We start from the raw sequence: 14034 nt of genomic DNA, 5'->3' as shown, positions 1-14034 counted from the left end.
CCAAGACTGCCACAGTAACTTCAGCAGACGTCCCATTTATGTGGAGCAGGAGAAGCTCCAAGGAAATCCACTCCCATAGTTTTTCCCTCTATTCTTAAGCTGCTGTAATTTATCTACTTATATATTTTTTACCATTTGATTTTCACTTTAGAGGCAAGGGTAAGAGCAAAAACAAGTCTTTCTGAGCATTAGTTTGAAATTATTCATTGATGGACAGATCTAATTATCTGCACATTAGTAATTCTAACACTAACACTTTGCACCACCATTGGCGGCTGTGCCTTCAGCCATCGAGGCCCAAAGCTCTGGAATTCCTTCCCCAAACCGCTTCACCTCTCCCTTCCTTTAAGACTCTGCTTAAAACCTGCATCTTTGACCAAGTATTTGGTCACCTGTCCTAATGTCTCCTCCTTTGGCTCAGTGTCAATTTTTGACTCATTACATTCCTGTGAAGTGCCTTGGGTCATGTTACTATGTTAAAGGCACTATATAAATGCAAGTTGTTGTTGTAATAGACAAGTATTGTAGGTTAAAATGGCATCTTTCAAATCTTTCTAATAATAGATGTATAGAATAGTAGGGGGCTGTTTGTAAATTGAAGGCAATCATCCAGGCACAATTAACAGTAGATCATTGTACACAATTAAAAATAGCACTTAAAAAATGAGTGCTGTAAACAGGGCAGGAGTGCTAGCTGACATTTCCCCTCCCCCCCAGCCATGGGTTACTGAAGCCAATCTTAGCATCCCTACTTCTGTACTAGCTGTGATTAGCTAACTCCGCAGGAACCAGGGTACAAATATCTACCTTTGTGGTCTTTATGGCTCACCGTCACACCATACGGCACGTTTACCGATTGGGTATGTTGTTTTGTCCATATTTGTCACAGTGAAGCAAAAATCGTAAAGCACTTGTAAAGATAGGGAGACAGGACCTTGGATTTTCCAGGGGATTTTAGATATTTATGTTGTTTCTCTGGAGGATTCCAACAATCTCCCACTGAAGTTATGACAGCAGATTGAGACAACCTCCATGGAAATTCAAGAGCTAGGCCATCTCATTTTCAAAGGAAATGTTGCATTAGCAATTCCAACAGAGCAGGAGTCAATGCCAGCTGATTTTTAGTGTGTAAGTATATGGGCCTAGAAATTCAGTCTAGCCACTTTTGGGGCGGTAAAGTCGGGCGGGCGGTAAAGTTAGCGCCCGCCGGAAAGTGGAGGCCACTTCGCCGAAATTCAGTAGCTTTGGCCAAGGAGTTTGGGCGAGCGCTGAAACTGGCGTTGCACTCCTATCTTTAGGCGCTAAGCCGGCGGTGCGGACTGATAACGCCGAGGCCGGGCGCAGCGCAGGTGCGGTCATGTTTTGATTGACAGCAGACAACCTGACGCCGGCCAGCTCTTAAAGGGGGAAGGGTCGACTTTGTCTGCTGCCACGCCCTGGATAGTGGAGCCCTGCAGCTAGGCCTCAACACTGCTGGTGGACCCAAATAGCGCCTGAAGCCATGCAGAAGGCCCGTGAACGAGCGCAGCGCTTCTCAGAGCATGCTTTGAGGGTGCTGCTTAGGGGGTTGGAAAAGAACAGAGAGATCTTGTGCCCGGACAGTGGCAAGAAGGCTCCCAGGAGGCAGTACAGGAGAGCCTGGAGGGAAATCGCCCTGAGGGTGTCAGCCAACAGCGATGTCCCCAGGACTGGTGACCAATGCCGCAAGAAGTACAACGACCTCACTCGGTTGGTCAGGGTGAGTACCCTTTCCAGTGTCCTCCTCATCCTTGCATGTGCACCTCACATTATGGGCAAAGGGACCTCAAAGGCCTAATGGCCAGCCCTCCTCCCGCAGCTATGGCACTGGCATGATCATCAATAGCACTTTCTGCACTTCACACACTGGCCAAGCTATTCGACCATGGGAGGCAGTGCACACAACAACAGGGCACCACACTGGCCAAGCTATTCGACCATGGGAGGCAGTGCACACAACAACAGGGCACCACACTGTACTTAGAGGCCATCCTTTCTCTTGCAGGCCAAGCTGGCGCAGAATCTGAGGAGCCGGACTGTCACCGGGGGAGGGCGTGCCCAGTTCCAGGAGCTCAGTGACCTGGAGGAGCGCGTGGCTCGACTCATGCGTGCCCGGGTGGTTGGCCCCGTTGCTGTTGGAGATGCCGACCCTGTGCTGGGCCCCAATGGTAAGGACATGACCGTTTGCACCTCTCTCGTTCCCCTTGCGCTTCAGATCTACATCCTTTGCCACTGTCCAACCAATGCGTATAATGCCACCAATCATGCCTCCCTCGCTGACGCCCTGTCCTCACTCTAAAGCTACTCTTGTGCCTTCCTGCTTTCAGCTGGTGAGGAGGAGGTCCCTGAAGCTGAGAGTGCCAGTCCCTCGGAAGAGGAGGACGACGAGGACCAAGAGGAAGGCGGCACATCGGGGGAACCCTCATCCGCGCCAGGGGATGGCAATGGAGGGGACACGTCTTGCCTGGAGGAGAGCCAGGGGGAAGTGTTGCAGGGGGGTGTAGTTGCTGGGCCCAGTGGCGTCCAGGCACGCGGGAAGGGTCGGGCAGCACGGCGGCCTTCTCCCCAGAGGGGGGAAGTGTTGCAGGGGAGGGCAGTTGCTGGGCCCAGTGGCGTCCAGGCACGCGGGAAGGGTCGGGCAGCTCGGCGGCCTTCTCCCCAGAGGGAGAGTCCGGCCTCCAGTCCGGAGACGGTCCTCGCCCAGGAGGTGCGCCTCCTTGATGAAATGTCCGCGGCCTCGGAGCGGTGCCACAACGAGTTCATGGGGGTTGTGGGACAGTTGCCTCAGGCCATTGAGTCCCTGGCTCATAGTGTGGCCGATTTCGGGGACTCACAGGCCAGGGGTGTCGACCAACTCGCGACAGCACAGGACGCGAGTCGAGAGTTCATGAGTGGTGCCGTGCAGACACTGGCTGATCTGATGCGGGCACAGACCAGGGCAGTTCGGGCACTCACTTCTGCCACACTCGCTGTGTCACGGAAGCATCGCCAGGGCACCCGCCGCCCTGCTGCAGCACAGCGGTCTGGCCTTCACCAGATTGCTGCGCTTGCTGCAGTGCCAGCCCGGCCGAGTGCCAGTGTCTCTGGCGACCAGCGAGCGCCTGGCATCAGCCAGCTTGCCCCCATTGATGCAGCCGCCACTGCCACTCCCCCAGCCAAGCTGCGACGAGCTGCTGGAGAGACTGATGCTGCCCAGCCACAGCTGCAGCAGTCAGCAGCCGGCCCCTCCAGGGCCGGACCTCGTCTAGGCCGACCCCCAAGGGCATCTGCCGTCACACATTGTGCCCCTCAGGAGCCTTCCCCCAGCCTTGCAACACCCACAGGGCCCAGGTTGAGGCGGAGCAACAGGTCGGGCAGGGGCCGGAGAAGCCTGCACAAGGATTCGCCCTGTCGGCACACCAAGTAGAGTGTGTTGCCAACTGTTTTTTTATATGGGGGTGTTTGTGTTCTGTATGGGGGGGGGGCTTATTTTGCTAACGCCGAAGATGAAGGCAACTGTTTTTTTATATGGGGGTGTTTGTGTTCTGTATGGGGGGGTTTGTCTTGGTAAGGCCGAGGATGAAGGCCAATTGGATGGACAAGTTTTGTTATTCCTCCCCAGGTTGTGGGAGTGAGATATGTTTTTGACTGTTTTTTGGGGGTGTTGTCTGTTTTTCTGTTTCATGTGGGAAGGGCCCTGAGTTTGTTAAATAAAGCTTTTTATTTATTCAGCTTGTCCAGGTGTCATGTTTCAAGTGGTTGTTGCGTTAAACGGCTGAGGGCTTGCGGAGCGGCTGCATTCAGGTGCGTTCATTGCCACAAGCCATTCCCTGACAGGGGGCCTAGAAGTGTCGTTCAATAAGCCGCCGGCGGACGGCCCTTGGACCTTGTGGCTCCCTCCTGGGCTGGTACTCCTCCTCCTCCTCCTCCTCCTCATGGTCCTCCTGCTCGTCCTCCTGAGGTGGTGGTCCAACGTGAGGTGGCAGTGCCTGAGTCCTGCGGATAGCCAGGTTGAGCAGCATGCAGCAAACGACGACGAACTGGGAGACTCTATCCGGCGAATACTGTAGAGATCCGCCGGATCGATCCAGGCAGCAGAACCGTTGCTTGAGGACGCCAATCGTTTGCTCTATGATGTTCCTTGTGGCTTGATGGCTTTCGTTGAATGCCTCCTCCGCAGGGGTCCTGGGCGCGCGGAGCGGGGTCATGAGCCATGTACACAAAGGGTAGCCCTTGTCCCCGATAAGCCATCCCCTTGGTGGAGGCTGTGCCTCGAACATGTCAGCCACAGTAGTCTGGCGCAGGATAAATGCATCGTGGCTGCTTCCTGGAAAGCGGGCATTGACAGCTAGGATGCGCTGCCTGTGGTCACACACCAGCTGTACATTGAGGGAATGGTAGCCCTTCCGGTTGCGGTAATCCTCGGCATTGTCGATAGGTGCCCGCATAGCCACATGCGTGCAGCCAATGGCGCCCTGCACCATGGGGAAGTCGGCGATCCTGGCAAATCCGACTGCACGCTGCTCCTGCCTCTCTAGGGTCATGGGGAAGGAGATGAATTGGTGTCTCCTTGCGAAAAGGGCATCGGTGACCTGCCAGATGCAGCGATGCACGGCGAACTGGGAAATGTTCGCTATGTCCCCAGCAGCGGCTTGGAATGAGCCGCTTGCATAAAAGTTCAGAGCCACCGTGACCTTCACTTCCACCGACAGAGACGTCCTGCACATCAGCTGTGGACGCAGATCTCTGTGAAGCAGCTGGTAGATCTCTGCAACCACCTCCCTTCTGAAGCGCAGCCTCTTAACACAATGCGCGGCAGTCATGGTGAGATAGGACACCTGCTGCCGGTATTCCCTGAGTGGGTAAGGCCTACGTTGCCGACGCCTGATGGCCCCTCTGCGTCTAGGCATGGCTGGCCCTCTCACACAGCGTCTGCGAGCCCTTCGCACATAATGCTGGAACTGAGGGTTGGAACCCCATGCAGCCCCCATAATAAACTTGCAAACAGTGAAATCACAATGAGTGAAATTTCCAAGCTCTGGCCAGAAGCCAAAAATACCTCTCCTATGTTGTCCCAAATCAGGAAGGTCTGTTCCTTGGTCTCTGTCCAGAAATCCAAAGCACTAAAGGCATTGCAGCAAAATGGCTGGCCTTTATAGTTCAGTGTAAGTGCCCTTTAATTAGCGCTCCCCGAGGCCCGCAGGGCCTCTGCTGCGTTCCACTTCACAGTTCTTAACAGCGCCACGCCCACATTGGGCGGGTGCCACTGAATTTCCGGTTTGGGGCGCACAAACAGCGTTGCACGACGAAATGACGTTATAAGCTGCACGCGCAGCTGAGCGGGCGCAAACACTTTGCGCCGGCGCTAAATGTCAACTGAAGTTGGGCGTAGGCGCAGATCGGCCTGCGCCCGGGCGCTAAGTGCCTAGCGCTGGAAATCTACCCCTCTTATGGCGCTAACGGCTGGCGGACGCAACTGAATTTCTAGGCCATGATAATTTATACAGATAATAACTTGTACAAAATATTAGGAGGTCACCAAAGTCTGAGAATTTGATGCAAAACCTCTTGAGTATCACCTTCTCATTTCCTGGGTCTGCATAGATTTTATTTTAGCTAAGCAGGCTGAATTAGTGCCACTTTCTATCTAAATGGAGCGCACTTGTGACGATATATGCCTGCTGCACAGAAATTATTCTTTTATCCTGTCTTGTGCATGATTTATTAATAATACCAAATGTTCTCTTTCTGTAGATATGCCTAAACCCCCAGAAGCAGATATATATATTCTACCAGATGAGTATGGATACCTGCCGAGAAATAAGCGTTCCTTGTTTAAGACCCGGAAGAATGAAAAGCTTAATGTGGAAACCCTAGTTGTGGTAGACAAGAAAATGATTGAAAACCATGGCAACGAAAACATCACTACTTATGTTTTAACTATACTAAATATGGTAAGGCTGAGGAAACAATTGTTTTTAACTCTGATCAACCTCATGTTTAGTGACAAAAATATTGTGAAACATTGTTACAAGATGCCTTTACAATACGAGAATAGTATTTTCCCATATTACAACAGTGACTCCACTTCAAAAGTACTTCATTGGCTGTAAAGCGCTTTGAGACGTCTGGTGGTCATGAAAGGCATTATATGAATGCAAGTCTTTCTTTCTTTGTTTGTTTAAGGGAGTTGTAATGTATTTTGTCATTATATAGTAAGGGGGAAAAAATTGGTTGATTTACACCTCCCATTAGTGTCCTAAGAGGGCGCTAACGGGGCGCAAAGCAACTAGCGCTCAGGTGCAGCACTGCCAACGCCTCCCGTGAAATTCAGCAGGAGGTTAGGAGTGGCGGTAACCATTAGCACCACCTGGCATTGCACTGCTGGCGATGACGTCATCGCCGTGCGCCCGCTGGACGCTATGTCCGACAGCGTCAGGGGGACCTACCTGCAGACTGGGCGGTGCAAATTAAAGGGGAGGTGCCGGGCGGCCATTTTTGTTGCTGGCCACCTGCCAGCACCTGCCCCCATTGCTATCCCCGGCTTTCTGTGCAGCCCCCCCGCGGGGTGCCGGCTGCGCTCCGTGAGCCCGGCACTTTTCTTAAGTGCCAGGCTCTTTTGTCGGCACTCCGATCCCTGGTGGCCCAGCTGGGCCCCGGGTCGCGCTGCGCAAGGCCCCTCCCTTTTAATAAGGGGAAGAAGGCCTGCATGGTGCTGCGGCATGTAGCACCGTGATATTCACTTGCAGCGCCCCAAGAGGGAGGCGGGGCCCTTCCAGTAGGGCCCCGCCTCCCCCTTGGGGCGCTGCCAGTGAATTTCTGGTGTGGGGGAGCTAATTTTTTCGGGCCGCTAAAAGTAGCGCCCTGGCGAAGTCAGCGCCCCAAAGGGGACGCAACCCAATTTTTCCCCCTAAATGTTTTAATGTACCTGTAAATTCAGACTTGGTGCACCGAACACTAATGAAGAGAGACAGAAGGAGATGTACGGGGTGTAGTTTTCACCTTCACCGCTTGGGTGGTAAACTGACAGAGTGGATCACTAGTCTATTGTGGAACCTGCCTGCTTTTCATCCCATTAAAATCTTCGGGATAAAAATCGGGCGTGCTGTACAACGGATGTGCGATCTGCTCTGCCAGTTTACCACCCAAGTGCTAACATTTACCCCACGTGCACTTCCGAACCAAGGTGTGTAGGAAGAGTTTGTCCAGGCTCAGTATTTGTACCTTCTTCTTCTTAGGCAGGCCCTCGGAACCGAGGATGACTTGCTTCCACATTAAAAATGCGTTCGCAGGTGACTGATGAGTCCAATGCGGGACCTACAGTCTCTGTCACAGGTGGGGCAGACGGTGGTTGAAGGGACGGGTGGGTGGGGTGCTTGGGTTGATGTGCGCTCCTTCCGCTGCCTGCGCTTGGCTTCCGTTTGCTCCCAGTGAAGAGACTCGAGGTGTTCGACGCCTTCTCGGATGCTTCTCCTCCTCTTTGTGCGGTCTTGGGCCAGGGACTCCCAGGTGTTGGTGGGGATGTTGCACTTTTTCAAGGAGGCTTTGAGGGTGTCCTTGAAGCGTTTCCTCTGCCCACCTGGGGCTCTCTTGCCGTGCCGGAATTCCGAGTAGAGCGCTTGTTTTTGGGAGTCTCGTATCGGGCATGCGGTCAATGTGACCCGTCCATCGGAGCTGATTGAACATAGTCAAAGCTTCGATGCTGGGGATGTTGGCCTGAGCAAGAACACTGATGTTGGTACGCCTATCCTGCCAATGGATTTGCAGGATCTTGCGGAGGCAGCGTCGGTGGTATCTCTCCAGTGCTTTGAGGTGCCTGCTGTACATGGTCCATGTCTCTGAGGCATACAGCAGGGTGGGTATCACTGCTGTTCTGTAGACCATGAGCTTGGTGTTGGGTTTGAGGTCCTGGTCTTCAAACACTCTCTTCCTCAGGTGACCAAAGGCTGCACTGGCACACTGAAGGTGATGTTGGACTTCGTCGTTGACGTTTGCCCTTGTTGACAGTAGACTCCCAAGGTATGGAAAGTGGCCCACGTTGTCCAAGGCCTTGTCGTGGATTTTGATAATCGGGGGGCAGTACTGTGTGGCGGGGGCAGGTTGGTAGAGGACTTTTGTCTTACGGATGTTTAGTGTAAGGCCCATGCTCTCGTACGCTTCGGTGAAGGTGTTGACGATGGTTTGGGGTTCGACCTCCGAGTGAGCACAGACGCAAGCGTCGTCTGCATACTGTAATTCGACGACAGAGGATGGGACGACCTTGGATCTGGACTGGAGGCGACGGAGGTTGAACAGTTTCCCGTTTGTTCTGTAAATTAGCTCCACTCCAGTGGGGAGCTTACTGAGGGTGAGATGGAGCATTGCAGCAAGGAAGATAGAGAAGAGCGTTGGTGCGATGTCACAGCCTTGTTTGACCCCGGTTCGTACATGAATTGGGTCTGTGGTGGAACCGTTGGTCAGGATCACGGCTTGCATGTCGTCGTGAAGCAGGCGGAGGATGGTGACAAACTTTTGAGGGCAACCGAATTTGAGGAGGACACTCCAGAATCCCTCACGGTTGACAGTGTCGAAGGCCTTTGTGAGGTCAAAGAAGGCCATGTACAGCGGTTGGTGCTGTTCCCTGCATTTCTCTTGTAATTGACATGCGGTGAAGATCATGTCCATTGTGCCCCTTAGTGGGCGGAATCTACATTTGTACCAGCTAGTCGCTGGTACCGGTCTGTAGCAATCCTGGGATGTACTGTAGCAAGCCGTGGTGCCCTTTGTCACTTGTACGCAGTACCAGTTTTATTTTCATAGCATTATGAGTGAGGGGTTGAGTACAGCGGTGTAGCTGGTAAGCAAAGCTGCAAGCACACATACCATGGAATTCTTTGCTACAAATTGTTGTTGAAGAAATGCCCATACGTTCTTTTAAAAGAGAATTAGATGGTTGCTTGAAAAAAAGCAATAATAAAGGGTATTGGGAGAGAACAAGAAACGAGGACTAGCCTAGGTAACTCAGGTGGAGAAAAGCACCAGCACAGAAATAATGGGGCGAATGGGCTGTTTCTGTGCTACGCACAGAGAGCTGCTGATTGGGCTATTAGTGCAAATTTTAATAATGGAGCAATTCTTACAAAATAGTCAGCTCTTTCAATCATTGAAATTTAAATGTGGTACACTGGGCTGTCATGAATTTACTTTTCCTTTTTTAAAAGTTATTTTTTTGGTAAGGCTTTCACATTGTTACTTGTGTAAAACTTACTCCTACAGTGCACCAATGTATATTTCCTGTTTTATATTGCTCTTTTGTAAATGGGTGTGTGCTTCAAGATGCTAGTGCACAGATTCCAAAAGTACAGTGTAAAAGCAGCATTATTTTCTTTCAATTTTAAAGTAGAAAGCTGCTTCACATTTAATGAGCATTTTTCTTAGCTATACATAATTGCTAGTTGCTACAGAGATAGGAGTTAAATTCAAAAATGTTGGTTTTTTATTTCATTCAGTCAGTGTCAGCTAATACTCTCACTTCTGAATCAAAAGACAATGGCCGCGATTTTGTAAATAGATGCAGGTTGGGAGCGGGTCAGGTGGTTTCCGGCTTACAGTCCCGCCCCCAACTGAATCCGGCCCACGGACGTGATTTTCCCTTGATTGACCTTGTTAAGGCCGCCCTGCGTGCTTACCAGCCAGTTAAGAGGAAGCCGGTCAGATGACATAATTTGATGACGCGTCATCTGCCGGTTTTCTTAAAGGAACCACACACACTTTTTTTTGACAGCTCATTTCTCAGTGATTGACAGCATTAAGGTGCTGCAAGCACTGACAATCACTGTACAAAGATGAGCTCTTGCACCCAGGCTCTCCAGTGACTCCCTACTTAGGCTAGAACAGATGGCAGCTGCAGGTGAGGTTACAGAAGCGATCTGTCACTGGTGAGAGAGGTTCTCCCAATGAGGTGGGACTACACATCCAAATCAAAACTTGTTACCTACAGAAAAGTGTAAATACATTTAAAAATGATTTCCCCAACATTTTCTTACCTCTGAAACTCACCAGTTCACCATTGGAACCTTCACACCGCTTCTGCAGCTGTCATCAATGCAGAAACACTATAGCAGACTCACAACACACCATACTTACCTGGCGTGGTGTCCGGATGTCGGGAACCCTGAGGCAGAAGCAGCAAAATTGGAAAAGAGCCTGTTAACTACTCTCAACTACCTGTTAATAGGCAGGAAAGTGAATTTAATCCTCTTCCCACCGCTAGGTGTCAGGTCCATGCGCAAATCGGGGACCCAACACTTGGGAAGATTGATTGGAGGCGGGTTGACAGCGGGTTTCCTATCCGTTGTCAATCTTTGTGATTTTTACAGTGGTCCCGCCTCCAAACCGGCACTCTGAGCACCGGCAAAATTCCGGCCTATGGGTTCAAGCTCCATTCCAGGATTTTAGCACATAATCCAGGTTGCCACCCCATTGCAATACTGAGGAGGCACTGCATTGTCAGAGGCTCTGTGGATGAAACGTTTTACCCAAGGTCTCATTTTGTCTATATAGTTGGATGTTAATACGGCATTATTCAAAGGTAAACAAGTAGTTCACCTGATGTCCTGGGCAGTATTTCTTCCTAACCAATACAACCTAAAAACAGATTATCTGGTCATGCATCTGTGTTTGTGAGACCTTGCTGTGTGCAAAATTTCTGCTGAATTTGCCCGCATGACAATGGTCACTGCAGTTAAGAGTAATTGATTGGCCCTGAAATTGTGGTGTCTGTGACGGCGTGCTCCCATAGTCTTTTGATTCAGAAGTGAGAATATTAGCTGACACTGGCTGCATGAAATAAAAACCAACATTTTTGAATTTCAGTATTATTCCAGTAGCAACTAGCAATTGTGTATAGCTGAGAAAAATGCTCATTAACTGTGAAGCAGCTTTCTACTTTAAAATTTCTGCTTTTACATTGCAATTTTCGAATCTGTGCACTAGCATCTTGAAGCACACACCCAGCAATTGCCCACGCAACTCTTACAGCTGGTTAAAAGCAGGCGCAGGGCCTGCTTGCATCAGTGTAAGGGTATGTATAAGGCTTAAATAAAACATTTAAAAATCTGAAATTATGCACATATACTTTATTAAATGGGTTTATGCAAATATTGGCCTGTAATGATATATAAAATGATCAAAAAATTAATTTTTTATTGACGTTGGTGCAATGAAGGAACTTATGAATAAAATTGCAGTTCTGTACATTGTATAATGATTAGAATTCTCTACATTGTATAATTATTTGGGAATTCCATTGTATATCATTAGGGGATTCCCTTCGTAATTAATTGCAATAGATTTCTCCTTTGCCATTGGAGGACCGGGCCCACGTGATCCCAGGTATGCTTCCGAACTGCCTGTGTCTCTGAGATCCGTGGGTCATTACGCTGCCCTCTGCCTTGAGGCCTGAGACTGCAACTCTTCACAGCCTGGGCGCCAGGAGATAATTTGGTAAATGTTTCGGGGGGGTCAGAGGCATACTTCAGAGGTCCGCCTCCAACTGCAATTTCTAGACCATTCTATGTGAAGTGCTTTGGGAAGTTTCTAAGAAAAGAGAAAAAGTGATATATAAATGCAAACTTCATTTTCAACAGTACAATAAAACATTTCTGTAACTGCATAGCTGACTAGCAGACCATCAGATTTTAGGAGTGGAAGTGCTCGCATTTGAGTATGTGAAGGATTTGATTGTCTGTCTCAGTGGATTACCCTGAGTTTTTGACGTTGTACTTAACCAGATCTTGCATGACCAAATGAGTACACAGTGCATTGACCTTCTGCAAAATAACCTACTGAATACTTCAGTGATTGGATCAAAACATTTCAACACTTAAACATCAGACATTCAAAATACAAAATAGCACGATGTCTGCAGTTGTGACATCAACTGTGGTAGTAATGGGTTCTTCTGTGACTTAAGGTGTGTTGATGTACTGCAAATTCTTTTATGGAGGAGCAAGTAACATCAAACGGATCTTGTGTCTGATGTGGTGTGAAAATCTGTGGTGCTGTAACTAAAAACCCTAAAATTGTACGTGTCTAGGTGCAGTTATAGAATGCTTATACTGGCTTTCAAGCATTGACTAAAATGAATTCCCCATCATAATACAGAGGTGACAGTCAACCCTATGTAAGGAGACATCCTGACTTTTGCTTCAAAGTTATTGCATGCTTTTTTTAATTGCTAATTTTATGTCATTTTTTAAATCATTCTTGAGAACTGTGAATTGTAGTGATTTGCATTCACTAATTCTCCATCAAGATTGAAAAAAATATTGTTTACGTTCTTTCATTGGTGGTTGTAGCATTCCGTAAAGTAAGTATTTATTTTCAGACAGACTAAGACATAAACCTGCAAATAACTTTTTTTTGCCTCCTTAAAGGTGTCCACCCTGTTCAAAGATGGCACGATAGGAGGCAACATAAATATTGTAATCGTTGGAATTGTCCTTCTGGAGGAAGATCAGGTATCAATTTTTAATTAAATAAAATAACGTGACATTGTAAAACTTCACTGCATCAGTGATAATGTGCATGTATACAATCAAATTGTACAAATGAGATCATTTATAGATTCAGTAAACTCAGGTTTGCATTCAGTTAGATCACAGTTGCAGCACTCTTCATCTTACACCTGTGTTCATTAACTTTCATTTTTTTTGACATTCACGGAAGAATGTTAAATATGCATCCACTATCTTGTAGGCATTGCCTGCTGGCAGATGATTTCACTTTGTCCTAATTTGCTGTCTTTGCAATTGCCATTAGGAATTTCAGGCAAGACCAGTTTGCATAATCCAGCACCTGTCTTAAAATCACAACGTTACCATCACATTCATCCTTTCATGAAGCACTGAACCACCCAATGAACCATAAAGGACTGTCTAGGCAGTTTGTTGCCTCCCATCATAGCATATTTGATCTTTCACAATGTTATTCATTTAATAGAGCAAAATGTGGGGGCCTGTGATCTCCTTTGAACTTATTTTTTTTTCCTTTGCCTTTTTATTCTACAGCCGGGTCTTTTAATAAATCACCATGCAGACCGCACTTTGAACAGCTTCTGTCAGTGGCAGTCGGGATTGGTGGGCAAGGACGGTAATCGTCATGATCATGCCATTCTGCTGACAGGCCTTGACATTTGTTCTTGGAAGAATGAACCTTGTGATACTTTAGGTGAACTCATTAAATGGTTTTAAAATTTAAAATGCAAAATATGCAAAAGTTACCTGCCATGTATGATCTGGAGCAAGGTAAATTTATTTGTAATTCTCAATCCAAAAGAATCCAATGTTCTGCAAAGTGTCGCATTATATTAAATTGCAAATCAAAATTTCTTTGAACGTTTTGCATCACTTTGCATTATCTTCAGTGGCTTTAGCAAAGATGTGAGAAAGGCAGAAAACAAGTGGGAGTAGCAGGAAGTGAAAAGAACAACAAAATCCTGGATGTGTGATAGGATTTTTATTTATAATCCTATCTCGGTGTTCAGACCATTAAGAAATAGCTCAAACTTCACTCTTGTAGTTTATGGTGTCTTTCAATTGGATTATTTCCTTAGCTTCCATTCCCACCCCATCCAGTATCTTTGTACTAAAGAATGTCTGTTACTGATGTTTTGTAGCATTCCCACTACTATTACTACACAGCAGTGAAATAAAAATATTACAGATCTGGAAATTGACACTTAATCCCTATCATGGCCTGGGTTCTCCAGGCACTACTGTCATTATTAAATACATAGAGCCACTAGCAAAACATTCCAGATCCTCTGGATGACCTCTGAAGTCATCCGCTCCTGTCTCACACTTCTTCTGAAAATATTAAAATTAGTTCCTCCAAGGTAAACCGATGTATGACAAAATTGGATGGGTATCTGTGCATTACACCTAACAACAAAGGCATTGTAATCCCCTTCTGTGTGAGGTGCTTATGAATTATGAGTCTTTTCCAGTAAAATAATTCAGCTCTGCACCACTACCCTCCATCACTCCATTCCATTGT

At 48.1% G+C, this 14034-nt stretch overlaps 1 protein-coding gene across 2 annotated transcripts in view; it reads left to right on the top strand.

Moving 5' to 3' along the window:
• adamts16 (ADAM metallopeptidase with thrombospondin type 1 motif, 16) overlaps window positions 1–14034 on the top strand; it is a 398089-nt gene that overhangs the window by 113060 nt on the left and 270995 nt on the right. For both annotated transcript variants that reach the window (XM_085988720.1, XM_085988721.1), the window contains 3 exons: window positions 5752–5951; window positions 12414–12497; window positions 13047–13206. In XM_085988720.1, the coding sequence (XP_085844846.1) occupies window positions 5752–5951; window positions 12414–12497; window positions 13047–13206 (444 nt within the window). The remainder of the gene's footprint in view (window positions 1–5751; window positions 5952–12413; window positions 12498–13046; window positions 13207–14034) is intronic.

The sequence above is a fragment of the Somniosus microcephalus genome, chromosome 5 (genome assembly GCF_052327205.1).
Source record: "Somniosus microcephalus isolate GS21.2 chromosome 5, FLI_Smic_1.0, whole genome shotgun sequence".
Lineage (NCBI taxonomy): Eukaryota > Metazoa > Chordata > Chondrichthyes > Squaliformes > Somniosidae > Somniosus > Somniosus microcephalus.
This window is presented reverse-complemented; position numbering and strand designations above follow the sequence as displayed.